At 42.7% G+C, this 14,989-nt stretch overlaps 1 protein-coding gene and 1 pseudogene across 1 annotated transcript; both read left to right on the forward strand.

Annotated features, from left to right (window-relative positions):
• Nucleotides 1-285: 285 nt before the first annotated feature.
• On the forward strand, nucleotides 286-8,749 carry LOC127764229 (uncharacterized). Its single transcript, XM_052289081.1, has 8 exons — nucleotides 286-495; nucleotides 813-1,215; nucleotides 1,353-1,459; nucleotides 6,285-6,747; nucleotides 6,826-7,080; nucleotides 7,846-8,158; nucleotides 8,257-8,355; nucleotides 8,442-8,749. Exons 2-7 carry the CDS (start codon nucleotides 821-823, stop codon nucleotides 8,347-8,349), a joined length of 1,626 nt encoding a protein of 541 aa, XP_052145041.1. The 5' UTR covers nucleotides 286-495; nucleotides 813-820; the 3' UTR covers nucleotides 8,350-8,355; nucleotides 8,442-8,749.
• Nucleotides 8,750-9,538: 789 nt separating this feature from the next.
• Nucleotides 9,539-13,604, forward strand: LOC127762981 (uncharacterized; annotated as a pseudogene).
• The last annotated feature ends 1,385 nt before the right edge of the window (nucleotides 13,605-14,989 follow it).

The raw sequence follows: 14,989 nt of genomic DNA on the forward strand, positions 1-14,989 counted from the left end.
TTCACCATCATTTTTAAAACTATTAAAAAAACAACATGACAAAATGGATACAATTTCAAAATCGAGTCCTTGTGACTGCGAGGGGAGCAGAGTGGCAACGGGGGCCAAGCGCGGTATGCTGGTCTGTACTTGGGTTTCCCACTTTCCCTTGTTAGCAAAAAAACAAGCAAGAAAAAGGCTGTTCGCTTCATCCGCGCCCTGTGTCTCGTTACCAAGAAGAAGAGAGAGAGAGAAGTCTCCTGCAAGCCTTGGGGTGGTGGAGGGTGGTGTGGTCGGTGTTTGGGGTTTTGGGTTCTCTCCTCCTCCTCCTCTTCCTCCTCCTCTCTCGGCCTCTCCCCATCCCAGATTTGCAAACCAGTTGGAGTGGTCGTCGTCTACCTAGGGTGGCAGGACAGGAGGAGCAAGAAAATGATAGGGATGGGGGGAGGGAGTAGCGATGGAAGCTAAGAATCAAGGCAAGGAGGAGGAGGAGAAGCTAGGAAGCAATATCGAAAGGTAAGGGTGTGCGGCCCCGATCGATCCTCCTTCCCACCCCCACCTAGCTCTCGCGCGTCGTCGTCTCCTCGACCGCCGGCGCCCGTCGCGCGCGTTCGATGATCGATCCTGAGCCGTTGCGGTTGCGGTTGCGGTTGCGCGTGCGTGCGTGCGTACTGCGTGTTGGTCTCGCCTCGCCGGCCGGCACGTGCGTCGCCCGGGAGGAGGCTCCATCTTTCGTCGCCGTGGAGACCACGCCGCGGCGGCGCGCGCGTACGTCTCTTTCTCCACGTTTCTTTCTGTGTAGTCTTGTACTAACCAAGAAATGATGCATCCAGGACGTACTATGGACACGAATCGAGCTCCGGGACCGGGAGGAGGAGAAAAATACCGGCCGCCAGGAGCACGCGCCGCTCAATCTCACAGCTCGGGAGGAGGAGAAGAGAAATACTGGCCGCCAGGAGCGCGCGCCGCCCAAGGGCACATCTTCTCGGGAGGAGGAAGAGGTGAACGCCGGCCGCCAGGAGCCCTCGGCGGCGACTGGCACTCATCGGGAGGAGGAGGAGGCAAATACCGGCCGCCAGGAGCACGCGGCGGCAGCGACTACGGGCACCAACCACAACCAGAACCAGGATTGCATCCACCGGAAAGAGGGGGGAGCACCTACTTCCGAAGGCCAGGAGTATCAGGAGGAGGAGATTGGAGAAGCAAACCGGAAGGACAGACAACAACAAGGACATGGTACAGCCTCTTCCATCTTTGAGTGCAATCTTGCTCTTGAATCTTGAAGCATGCACGTACTCCCTCGTCCGGGACGTCAAGGATGCAGCTTTGTTTCTTCGTCTTAACATTGGCCACCTGTTTGTTTGTATATGCAGGGATGGGTTCTCGCGGCGACGGGACGAGGAAATGGATTGGCGGCACAGTCACAGAGGAGAAGGGATTGCCAATCCTACTGAATCTCCTGCCGCCGACATGCCTCCAGGTTCATATGCATTCCTCATACTCTGTCGTGCATCAATGTTCACATGCGGATCGATCGGTCTGACCCAGGGGCTGCTAGTTAGAGCAAACTCTCTCCCATAAAAAAACCAACCTAGTAACACATTACTTTCTCCGTCCCTGAAAAATCAATATAATATCGGATGTCCCGATTCATACTACTACAATTTGTCGTATTCGGTAATAGATTGGTTTTTTACGGGATGGAGAGAGTATGCACCGCAACCGTAAGCCGCTCAGCCCCCACGCAGCCTAGTGCTTAGCGTTTTAATTTAACTTTTATAGTAAAACGATAAATAAATTATTAATTTGCAAGTTTGAAAATGAGTTGAATGTTCTAAGTTGGAGTTGAAAGTTTGAAATTTTGAATTGAAAGGACTTAGTTGCAAAAGTGTATTGATGTTATATATATTAGAGAAATGTTACAGAACTGTACACCTGCTGCAAATGCCAAGATTGGATTGTTCTTAACTGTTATGATTGTGTGTGTTAAATGACTGGTGCTGCCTTGAACAACTATAAAGAAAAGTTGGCTGTTGTACTCTGTGTGTAATAGTAATTCAATTTTCTTATTGCCATTTGGTTATCAACAACAAATGCACCCTTTTTCTGTTGTTGGTTGGTTAATAATCTAGATCTACATTTTACCTATGCAGTTTCCTATGCAACAAAATCTGATAATTTTGCCACAATGTGTTGTTGTATAATGCAGTTGATCTTGGCCTGTTAGGGGAAACCAAAAAAAAAAAAAAAACTGTTCACTGCTGTTATCATTTTTCTTTGGTAGCCAGAACTTTGATGATGTTGTTAGTTGTCTAGAAGTGAGATGGGATGGCCGCCATTAGCCTGATAACAGTTTGCTCATCCAGCTTATTTTCATTTTTTTTTTCCTGTGTTGTTGCCAGTGGCAGAGCATAATGGAGGTCAAACTGCGCAGTGGCCCCTCGAGTGTTTTCAAGTTGATGTAGGTAGTAATATGTGCAACACTGCAACATCCTAGATTTGATAGGTAGGTTAGCTGGCGGATGTCTCATCCCTGGGAATTAGGGGTTTGATTCTACTTATTCTTTTTTTTTTCCTTTTAGGACGTGCATAGATTATTTATTTTATTTTCACGCTACTAATATTTTCTTGTCGACATTATACTATATTTTACACTTTTTACTAAAACGTTTACATTTTTAAATACCTGTCCTATAGTAAGAGAAACTTTGTTTTAACTTTTGATATTTTGAACACTCTTTATATGCTTATATAATGTTCCCCCTCTTAAGTTTATGTCAAGCTCCGCCACGGTTGTTGCTATTGATGTTGTTTGTCGGAGAAGTGGGAACAAGGGTTTTCACTTTATCAGATGCTTGGGTCACTATGAGCCCCACTTTGTCTAAATGGGAAGATGGCGCACGCCATCAACCTTTGCCCCAAGCTCACGAAGATGACCTGAGGAAGACAACGGCCCGTGGACAAGTCCTTTAGACCCCGGGGCCGCAACGTCTAACCTGGGTGGATTAGGGCCCCGAGGATAGCGGCAGGACCCGAGGTCTCCCCGAAGGAATCTGGCCCATTAAGAGGATTTGACTAGGTCTTGTGCGTTATTTTATCCTATCATTTCGCATTAACTATGGGGTGATACAAATCTTGTGAGCTTATCATAGGCGACATAGGAGATGTGGTTGTGCATGCTGCCTCTCATGCGTCCATGTCACCCTGGAGAAAAAGGTTTGCGATGTGCCACGCCCTCAACTGTCACCCCAAGGGCCCCCCGGTCAGCTTCGGTGGTTGATAGGTGGGCCTAGGGACAAATAAGATGAAGACTTTTGCGGCCTTGCTCCACATGTTAGCTAGTAGGTGAGCCCATTCCATCCGATCGGCCTACTTGGAGGGACAGCGACAAGACCAAGCAAACCAACCCTTGTGTATTGGGTCCCTCTTTCGCATGCATGCATGGGCATTGTGGATAGGCCTACTAATAGGTTGGGTGGGAATTGGTATAATGGGTTGGTTTTCATTTTGGGTAGAAATGGTCTAACGAAGCTGTTGGGTTGGGGCAGTTTGGACTTTGCTGAAAGTGGATTGGATCGATCTGGTTTTCGGTCATATACCTTTGGGTCCAAAATAGGTTCAACCCATGGATTTTCATTGAATCGTCCCCAAATCCTCTATGCTAGCTTGATGGACACACTCATCTTCCTCGTGAGCACAAGGATGCCCAAGGCATGCCCGTCGGCATGCGTCGTCGTCGATCCGGGCTTAGGCGCCATGCGCGTTAACTTCAAGCACCTTTCAACCATGATGTAGTTCGAGGACCTCGCGGTGAAAATCTTAGGGAGCAAGGCGATGGTGCATTCGTAGGAGATCTTCGTTGGCGACAAGTACAAACAGCAATAGTCCGCCGCCACACTCACTTTCCCCATTGATGCAGCTAGGTCGACTATGACGAACATCCGAGAAAGGAGAGCGCTGGCTATGACGACATCCGAGAAGCAGCCTCGAGCGGCCAGAAATCATCTATCTGCTGGGAATCAGGCGCCGGCAAGGACAACTCCTCGAAGATCTACCACTTGGTGCGTCATCCACAAGACGACCAATCACTCTCTTACAAACTGCAAGGTGGTGCAACACGTGAGAGCTGAACTCAAAGCCTACAGGGAACGGGGTATTCAGCGTGCTTCACCAACCAAGACCACCTGGTGTCTGATCCATAAGTCAAGACTCAAGAGGACATGAGCTCTCAGGCTGCAAAGTCTTCCTTGACGCCACCAAACCTCCGCGCCCTCAGATCCAACAACGACGAGTTCAAACTCGAAGCGTTGCATAGGAACAGAGCCCAGGGAGCTCCTGACCATTTCGGGATTCATTGGTATGGACCCCCACAAGGCCTCGGTTTTACACAGCTTGGAGGATCTAGAGTCCTCGGCATCTAATACTCTACGAAAGGTGAACGTAATCGAGGGAGAAGGTCCGAGTAATCAAAATCCAACTGCTCGGGCGACCACAGATCCCATCTGTACTCCCGCCAAGCATTTGAACACAATCAACTCAATATTCAGATAGAGCCCTTTTGATCCGGTCATGTTCCCTATGGCGAACTTTGGGTCGAACAACTACGATCCACAATGGTGAATCTCAATAGTGCTTTTGCGGCGGCGACTGGACCTCCGGCTCAAGATCCTCCTCAACTCCCAGCTCGAGGAGAAGAGGTGCATGTCGACGGCAACGTTGAAGAAGACCCCAACGAACATTCGAGCCGAGATCCTGGTCGTAACCTCCCAATACATCACCTCGAGGACCTCGTCAGGAGACCCCATTCCTCAAGATAATCGCGATTTACGTGACCACTTGAACGGGCGCCGGCGGGAACGACGAGAACAAGACAACACTCACCGACATCAGCGCCGTTCACCTCGACGCAATAATGGCGACAACCGAGCGTTCACTCCAACATTGCGAGAAATACGGTGGTGCGAAAAATTCTAACCAGGAGCGATGGAAGCACCGGTCCTGAGGAATTCCTCCATGTTTATTCCACGGTTCTTTACGCTGCTGGAGCAGATGACAACGCGCTCGCAAACTACTTGCCGTCTGTGTTGAAAGGATCTGCTCGATCATGGCTAGTTCATCTCCTATCCTGCTCGATCTCAGTTCGTCGCCAACTTTCAGGGTACATACAAGTGCCACACGATCGAGGAAGACCTTCACACTTTAACTCAACCCAGGTGAATGTTTGAGGGACTATATTCGGCAGTTCAATGAATATAGAAATCTGTCTCAAAGGAATCTGCCCCATTAAGGGGATTTGACTAGGTCATGCGCATTACTTTACCCCACCATTTCACATTAATTGCGGGGTGATATGAATATTGATAGCAGACCACATGCAATGTGAGAAATGTGGCCATGCATGCTACCTCTCACACGCCCACGTCTTCCTGGAGAAAAAGGTGTGCGACGTGGCACGCCCTCAACTATCACCCCACAGCCCCCTCCCCCTTTGTTAGCTTTGGTGGCTAATAGGTGGGCTAATGAACAACTAAGATGAAGACTTTTGCAGCCCTGCTCCAAATGTCAGCCGTTTGGTAAGCCCGTCCCATCTGACCAGCCTACTTGGAGGGACAGTGACAAGACTAAGCATAACAACCCCTATGTACTGGGTCCCACTTCCGCATGCATGCATGGGGAGGATCCATGTCTCTGAGAAAAAAAAAAGTTCGACTCCCTGGAGTAGACTAAGTTCATACACTCCCACTTAGCACATTCCCCCTACACCTGTTGTAAATCTTGTTCATCATCACATAGAGTAAGAACATAAGAGTAGGGTATTACGCTTCTCAGCCTGAACCTATATAAACCACCTGTCCCACCTTCTTTCTCTTGCATCCTGACCACAAGCTTAGAACCTGCAACTTGGCCGAACTCTGAAGGGAAGGTATCTTGCATTCCCACTAGAGGAGCTCCGTGCTTCCACACGTTGTCTAGAAGAGGGATGGGATAGCGCCATTAGCCTGATAACAGTTTGCTCATTGAGCTTTTTTCATTTTTTCCCTTGTGTTGTTGCTATTTGTAAAAACTTATAGTTTCTGTTAATAGAAACAGGGGGAGGTCGTCCCTCTTTTCTCTTAAGAAAATGTTGATCAGGGTAGAGGTAGGGTACAAGGACCAGATGCCCTATATGTTCTCTAAGTATCTCTTGTAATTTTCCAATGAGTAACGCTAATAAATCTTGCTTCGTGACACTTGTCTGTGAACTATTTTATGATTTTACTAGACAAGTTAACCCATATATCTAAAACATTGGGTTTGCCCTGCAGTTGATCCAGAGAAGCCATGGCATGTCCAAATGCTGGAGAAGGAATTCATTGAGTGGAACGTACCACAACACTTACGTTCCACCAATGATCTTGTCGTCGGAGGAGTTCTAATAGCATACACAATAGATAAAGAAGATGGTGAATCTGAAGAGGGTGGATCTGCAAACCTCATTAATGGCAAGATGTCCTTCATTGTAGAAGATAAACCACATGACATTCTTTGCTCTTTTCTGCTCGTAGACAGTCTGGCTACTGCAGAAAGTTATCAAAGTTGCTCACTAAAAGTTAACCACAAAAGAGTTGCCAAAGCATATTTCATAGGCTATAACAGAAGCTTATGCAAGTATTTTGTCTGTTATGAGCGGCTGAACCACTTCTCCTTTAAAGAGGATAGAATAGATCACCAACAATCTAGCAGTGAAAAAAAACAACAGCCAAAACAACGCTGGAGGAAAAATATCAGGTAATGTCTTTACCCATAGATTACATATGATAGATCTAGCTCAGGTAAAAAAAAGTTAACATACAATCTATTTTGTAGTGAAATATTTGAAGCCTTGGAAGCACTTCATGTGGCGGGATATGGAAACAACTATATGAATTCAACCATCACTTTTGCTTATGGTCAGGGTAATGATCAGGACAAGCTACTGAAGATAGTCGGTGGATGTCCCTTGCCATGTGATGATACTAGAACCAAAAAGTCTCAGCGAGTGAAATTTTGCACATTCCTTCGAAAAATCGGGGCAGAAAATACACTTGGCTATCAAGCATTTAAGGTGACCGTACAATACAGGTTAGTAACTAATTACTCCAAATTTCATTTTTGTTAAATAATTAATGCAAGGGCTAAAGAAACCACTTATATACATAACAAGTTTAACAATTAAAATTATTAGCTCTAATCACTACTCAGGATAAAAGAGTAGAAGGTGTATGCACTAGAGTATTTATTATCATATATTACAAAATCCAAGACTTTTTTTTTATAGGAGTATGGCTGTGTTTAGTTCCTCCTCCAATTTTTTTTTACGTATACAGACGTATATTTGAAGTATTAAACGTAGACTAATAACAAAATAAATTATAGATTCGACCTGTAAACCGCGAGATGAATTTATTAAGCCTAATTAATCCTTTTTAGCAAATGTTTACTGTAGCACCATATTGTCAAATCATGGCGTAATTAGGCTAAAAAGATTCGTCTCGCAATTTACATGCAAACTGTGTAATTGGTTTTTTTCTCATCCATATTTAATGCTCCATGTTTATGTCCAAACATTTGATGTGATGGAATTTTTTTAAGTTTGAAGGAAACTAAACACATCCTATATGTTCTTTTATCGGGCTAGCCACTGACCTGCTACAATAACACGTTTTTACATCTCCTGTTACAAATCATCTAATAGCTCAAAACTAGCTAAGCAGTTCACGTAGCATGCATGCACTTCACTTTAGTAAATCCAACTTGACTACTTTCTCAAGAAAACAATAAGTTTTTCATATATCTTGCACCTTTTCGATCGTTTCAAAACCATCTATGTCTTCGCTTTGTTGGCAGTGATAACGTCGAGGTAATCATGAAGCATCCATATATCTTGGCCTCGGATAAAGAAAGAGTCGCTGCTATTGAGCCCCTGAATGAGAGATTGTATGACCTTGCTGAGAGCAAACGTGTCGACCTAAACACTTCTCTCAAGCAAAACTTTCGAGACTGGGTGTGGCAGTCGATGGTAAAGAAAAGCACCAAATTTTCTGTTTTCCTCTGCTCAAACCAGATTAATTGGGGCGATTATGATGATAGCCTGGTCAGCCTGGTGAGATTTCTCAGAAATTTTGTTGAGCATCAGCGTGACATCGCCATAGGACGGCAGGCAAGAGATCTGTTTATACTCATAAATTCTTTTCAGCTGTTTGTAATGTTCTTTTTAGTATTTTGAGTGCTTGATCTTTTTTTTGAAAAAAATTTCAGATTGATTACACGGCTGTAAACAAGGCGATAGAAGAGGTGTTTCCTGGATTTATAAGCTGGGCATACACTTATTCCTATCTTTTTGCCATGTAGTGGAAGGTAAAACTTTGTTTTTCTGTTCTTTGTTTGCTTCACACTGCATGCTCCTGCACTGAGACCTGAAATTGTTTGGTGATGATTGTCAGTTAGGAGGGACGTGCTGAGTATATTGATCACAGGAGGGCAGGTTGTATATACTGTTCGCAGCCAGTTTCTGAGCATTTTTTTTGTGTCTGTCTTCCATGACGAGTCTGAGTGTCATTGAATTGGATCTGTATGTATGCTGGTTCGAGCCAGACTCACTCGATTGTCTCTCTCACCACTATTTTCTTTCACATCTTCTTCCCTGTTAGAGCAAACAACATGTAAGATGTTTGTTTATCACTGGCCCAACCTCTAAGATGTTTTGTCACTTCATTTATGCTACGAATCTTGTTATTTTCTGTTTTAACTGAAAGATATCTTTCCGATCAAAATGCCATGTCATAATTATCCTCCTCCTCCAATGACCGTGTACGTGTACGTCCGGTTTGGATATAGTCCGGTCATTGGAGGATGATAATGATGTCATTGGCATTTAGAGAATCTTTTAAATAAAAACAAAGGTCATGAATACAATCCAGTTTTTTAAATAAAAAGAAAAAAAAATTAAAAACCGGACTTCATTCATTACCTTTGTTTTTATTTAAAAGATTCTTTCATTTAGTAGTCGCTCACTGTGAGACACCTTTCATCATACTTGTCTGTTTATTCCGCTCAAGACTTTATTCAGTAGAATATACCGTTTTGGAGAAAATTTGCAGAAATATGTGTAGGAATAGAATAATATACTTGGTATTTTGGTAGGTGGCAAAATCCCAAGTTGCATAAACAAGTGATACTCCATGCATTTTACTCTCTATTTTTTTTGTATGGGACGGAAAAAAACATATGGCAATCATATAGTCTCGTTCAGGAAGCAAACGTACAAGCTCAGTTCAATAACTCCTTGAGAGCTTCATGGGATGCTAATATTTCCTCCTAAGCCAAAATGACTTATTAGGAGATAAATTTTTTTATGTATTTTTTCTAACAACTTAAAAGCCAATGTAAAAAGAGATTACGTTAAAGGTATTCTAAAACCAACCTTAAAATCAAGTTTGAAAATTTAAATTTTGGTTTTGAAGAGTCGGTTTCGTACAGGCTTGGCTTGGCTGGGTCGGGCTCGGGCTGGGCCATGAAAAGCAGACGTCGTCCTCCAACTCCTCCTCATCGTAACCATCCTCAGTAAAAGTAGGGCATCGATCAGCCGCCCCCCAATCTCGCTGCCGCCTCCGCCGCTCCACCGACGATCGCCGGCGGCGGCCACCCACACCCACCGTCATCCCCAACCCCAGGCACTCTCGCTCCACCGGTCACCGCCGTGCGCCGATCGGTGGGAGGAGGGGGGGAATTTGCTCGTTTGCTTGTCCGATCCGATGGATCTCTTCATCGAGCTGAAGGAGCGCCATGATTACGTCCCTCCAGAAGATTACATCACCCGAGTGTTGCCGCCCGAGGCTTTCGCCGACAGCCGTGACATCCCGGAGTATGAGGTCACGTTCATCAGAGTGCCCCTGTACGAGCTCCGTGACCCCGTCGACAAGGGCCTCATGAGGAAGCGCATCGAGGAGCAGCGGCGGCGGGAGGCGGAGAGGCGGCGGCAGCTTGAGGAGGAGATGCGGCGGTGGGAGGAGGAGGAGGAGGAGGAGGAGGAGGACGACGACGACGACTTCCTGAGGATGTCACAACAGCTGTCAGTAATCTGTTCAGAAAGCCGTGGGAAGAGAGGGGATTGGCCTAATGTGAAGGCAACAAGAAGAGGGAGAAGAAGAACACATACAAAAGAGACCCCATACAATGAGGATGAGGAGGAGAATTTGAGTGAGCTGGAGCTAGCCGTGGAGAACACACGGCGCAGGATACATCAATGCAACTGCAACCACATCCCGCGCCACACCCTCTTCACGAGCCACGCCGATGTGGAGGAGCTCTTCCTCCCTTTCAAGCTGGAAGAGCCTTATCTCTGCTTTGCCTCGCGATGCCAGAAATCCGCGCCCTCCTACGCTCACTTCTTCCCCGACTTCAACCGTTCACCGGTAATTCAATAACTTCTCTCCCAACAATTTTAATTAACTCTTGCTGCCTGCCATTGTGCATAAATATTTTACTAGCATGTTATTGACACTTGCAAGCATTGTTCATATCTCTATTTAAATCTTCTGGCTTGATTTCGTGCTCGCGGCATTGCAACATATCTCAAATAATTAAACCATAGGTTCTGAGTTTAGAAAAGAGAAAATTCCAATATATATTGCTGTATCATCTACAGCTGGTAGTTGCACATACACATATGCAAACAATATAATATGCACTTAGCTAAAATAAAATACAACACTCCCATATATCATGTACTCCCTCAATCCTAAAATATAAAAACCTAGGACTGGATGAGACATTTCCTAGTACTACGAATCTAGATAGCTTAGGAAATGTTCCATCCAATCCTAGGTTCTTATATTTTGGGACGGAGGGAGTATCATTTACTCCCACTGCCTTGTCCAACTAATTAGCATATTGCTACATGTCAACAATTAATAGGGGTGAAAATGCTACTGAATTACCCTATTTATCATTATATCATTTTCATCTAGAATTTATGAAAAAAAAACATATTGTACCGATAACCCATGAAAATAATTACAAAAAAAACATAACTCCAATAGTTCTGTTCTGATATATTCTGATGTTCCGGTAACACTGACATCGTTTTTGTTTCTGTCTCTACTCTTTTGATTTCGTTTTTGAGGAAAGATAAATTTTTTCCAACTGTTTTCATCCTCTTAACAATAACATGTGTTCCCTACTATTGTAGCGTATAACGTCTGATTGGCTGCGTCCTTCTACGTTTGAAGGGGACCTACAATATATCCAATTCTTTCACAAGCTGATGGATACCGTGGAGTGTGGTAACACAGAAGATACAGTTCTAGCCAAAGCCATCACCATTGCAACACAATCTTATCAGAAGATGCTGTACTTCCAAATTGAAGCTGCTGTGCAAGATTGCTTGGAGCTTCTTAAGGAAATGGAGAGGATGAATGATAGATACGACTTCTATCATTTCATTGCATCTGAGATCCTCTTCAACAACAAGTCATATGAAGATGTGCTCAAGCTTATACGCGATGGGCATGTAGAGTTACACTACACGCTTAAAGAGTTCAGCACTCCCCATGCTGATCACCACATGGAAGATTTGGTTTGTGCTATTTTCAAATAGGCAATCTAATGCACTTGTGCCTATAATATTCATATTTGTTTGACATTTGTTTGTAGGTTCATCGCCTTGTGGGCAGGACTCGTGCTTATGTATGTATTATTGTATCTAAATATTTCCTTCTTTTATTATTTTTCTTAGGAGTATAAAATTCCGTCTCCTTTCATTCATCCAGATGCCCACAGATGCACAACGAGAGTGTGGAATGTTCAAGGACTGGGTGTGTCAGCAGGTTGATAAGGAGGTAAATTCGTTTTATGCCAAATCTATTGTCTATTTTTGTCACATAATGGTGTCTAATTCTTTTGTTTCTTCTATCCACAGTATGAATCTCTTGGTTATCTTTACATGCATTTTCTTGATAACAAGATGAGAGCTTGGTTTGCCCCATTTCCTGAAGGTAAAATTCTCAACTAAATGTCATCCACAATGAAAAAGTAAAATCTATTCCCTTTTGAAAGTATACGATATTCCTTTTTGAGGGAATTCTATGATATTCTGTGCCATTGGATTGAGTCCCAGCTACCCCCTCTTTTTCACTGCATGAAAAGTAAAAAAATTGCACCAACAAAGGTTCTTGCTATGCCATCTTTGTTGATGCTTGTTTTCACAAGCATAAATTTTCCATCTTGGTCTTGTGATTGGATAACAACTGCATGCCACTAGGCTCTTCTTGATTAATAGCAAATTCTTGTTCTTGAGAAATTGGCTATTATCCATGATTGATATGATTGGAAATAATGATTTTTTTTCTGTTTTCATATATACAAAAGGCAAAAAATTTACATATTGGACTCTTTGCAGACCTCAATTCCAGTTACATTTGGTGTGCTACAGTCACATATATAAATCGAAAGTAATTGCGCACAATAACTGAGCCAAGGGAAGAGCTTATTATCTAGATATGCGAAAGTAATTGGACAAATGGTGATACGCAGAAGCACCCATAAATTTGTTTCAGGGTGCCACTAATTTGAATGGTTCTAGATTTTTCATTTGCATGGTTGAGCTTCATTGCTGCCTGTCAAAACACAGCTGCAGTTACTTATCTTTCGTGTTTTCCCTTTTTCAGTGCTGAAGGATCTGAAGTACTCTGAAACTCATGAATGGGTTAGTGTTGAAGGCGATTATGCAACAATTGGGATTTCAGATCATGCCCAGGTGCATATTTAGATGTTCTATCACTCTGAGCAATTTTTTTTTTATTTTAGGGCGTCAGTGTGTTGAATGATCCATTTGCTTCACTCTATGCATGTACACAGAGCATGCGTTCTATTTCTTAAACGTTATTAGGTCCAACATATGCTACCATATTCAGCGTATAGAATAAGGGCTTGTGGTTCTTAAGTTTATTTTATTTTGCTCTCAGGAACATTTGGGTTATGTTGCGTCTGTGGAGCTCCCAGAAGTTGGCCAAAGTGTATCCCAGGGAAATAAATTTGGTGCTGTTGTAAGTGTGAAGGGAACCACCAGGCGTATTAACTCACCAGTATCTGGAGAGGTTGTTGAAGTGAATGATCAACTAAGCGATTTACCTGGATTGGTAAGCTGTAGAAGTTGAGCAAGGTAAAACGCTTTAATAACCTGCTAACTGTTTTTTTTTTGTCGTTACCTGCATAGGTAAATGCAAGGCCATATGAGACAGGGTGGATTATCGTGGTCAAGATCAGTGATTCAGGCGAGCTCAATTCGCTCATGAATGACGAGGATTACTCAAAATTTTGCAAGGAAGGGAGAAAAAGACAAGTATTGAACAAATTGTAGTGAGTGATGTGCCTTATCACTTACCAATCTGTTGGTCTGTATCATGTTGGCATTCGCTAACACGTAACGTGATGCTCAAACAGACTCAGGAACATGTTGGAATCCCTTCCCTGTTTATGTTGTTTAGGATGAAACTGTTGTCGCAAGTGAACATGTAAGTATAGCGCCCCTAATTAAGCTATAATGATGCCAATTCTGCCAAAACCGGTGTGCATAATCAATCAATGATCGTTACAGTTGCCGTCGAGTTTTTGTCCAACTTTTCAAGAAATAAGCTTGCAGTTCTGACTCCATTTTTGTCCAGTTTTTCAAGAAATAGCTTGCAGTTCTGACTCAGTTATTGGTTATGTTCTGGAGGTGCAAAACAAAGAAAATGTTTGTGTAATTTTGTGCGGCACAGTTGTCATAGAACATAGACGACAAAATAGATTAGGGAAAACTTTTGGAATGCATAAACTTGGCAATTCAGAACTTGGTCCCCCGTTAAAAAAAAAACAAAAATAAGGCGCAATTTATCAGTACTTTTGTTTTATATTATAAGTCATTTTGATTTTTCTAAACTTATTCACCTTTGACTAAGTTTATAGAAAAATATAGCAAAATTTTCAACCTAAAACAAATAAATTATCAAAATATATTCAATGTTAGGTTTAATAAAATTAATTTGATATTATAAATATTGTTATATTTTTCTATAAATTTGATCAAATTGTCAAGAATTTAATTAAAAAAAGTTAAAGCAACCTATAACATGAAACAGAGGGAGTACTCTATTAGGATATAATTGATGATAAAACTGACGTTGTTAAATTCACCTTCAAAATACTTAGTAATAGTTATGCTTTTATATTACATAAATAATACAATTGTTATATTAGTAAAGTAATTACTAGTCGGTTGTTCCAAAAAAATGCACTTTATATTTTTGTGCATCACTGCATTAGGAAGGAGAAAAAAGACTTAAAATCTTAAGATTTTGGTGAGAATCTGAAAAAATATATATCTGATTTTCCAACTACTAATAACTTCTAATTTATTTTATGAATTGCACGACTATATATTCTTAAAATCTAATTGAAAATCTGATTGGAGGAGATTTTGATAGCTAAAGATTCGGACATTAAGATTACTCCTCAATTGACGCTCCAGCCGACCGCCTCGGTGTTGCCTCATCTTTTAGCCTCCAGGATGCTGCTGGCCTTGGATCAAAATTCAATTATTTTACTCTTTATAAATCATTCGAATGCGAGTCTCATAACATTTTTAATTTTGATTTTGCTAACTAGGATGCCACATCAGCGAAACCACATATCCATACTGCCAAGGGACCGAAATTGCATAATTTTAGTTTAGGAGTAAAGATTTCTAGTACTAGAGATTATTAAAGATTATTAAGGACCTCAAACAAAGTTCCCCGAGAAAAAAAAAAAGGACCTCAAACAAAGTCGACGTAAGTTGAGGGACGTCAGGTGAATATACCATTGCAGGTTCCAAGTACGGCCCACATAATACAAAACAGTTTTTGGGATCCGACACGGGCTGAATCCGGCCCATCCAAACATGTTCTAGATATGGATGGGCCGCCGAATGGTCCGGTAATGGGCTCAATTTAAGCCTGCTAACTTGTGGATT

The sequence above is a fragment of the Oryza glaberrima genome, chromosome 2 (assembly GCF_000147395.1).
Source record: "Oryza glaberrima chromosome 2, OglaRS2, whole genome shotgun sequence".
Classification (NCBI taxonomy): domain Eukaryota; kingdom Viridiplantae; phylum Streptophyta; class Magnoliopsida; order Poales; family Poaceae; genus Oryza; species Oryza glaberrima.

What these genes read in the sequence shown, in the direction of transcription:
- LOC127764229 (XM_052289081.1), top strand. Translation starts at nt 821, where the DNA reads ATGGACACGAATCGAGCTCCGGGACCGGGAGGAGGAGAAAAATACCGG. An exon ending in TGCCGCCGACATGCCTCCAG is followed by an intron (nt 1,460 to 6,284) that starts GTTCATATGCAT and finishes TTTGCCCTGCAG; the next exon opens with TTGATCCAGAGAAGCCATGG. An exon ending in AAGGTGACCGTACAATACAG is followed by an intron (nt 7,081 to 7,845) that starts GTTAGTAACTAA and finishes CTTTGTTGGCAG; the next exon opens with TGATAACGTCGAGGTAATCA.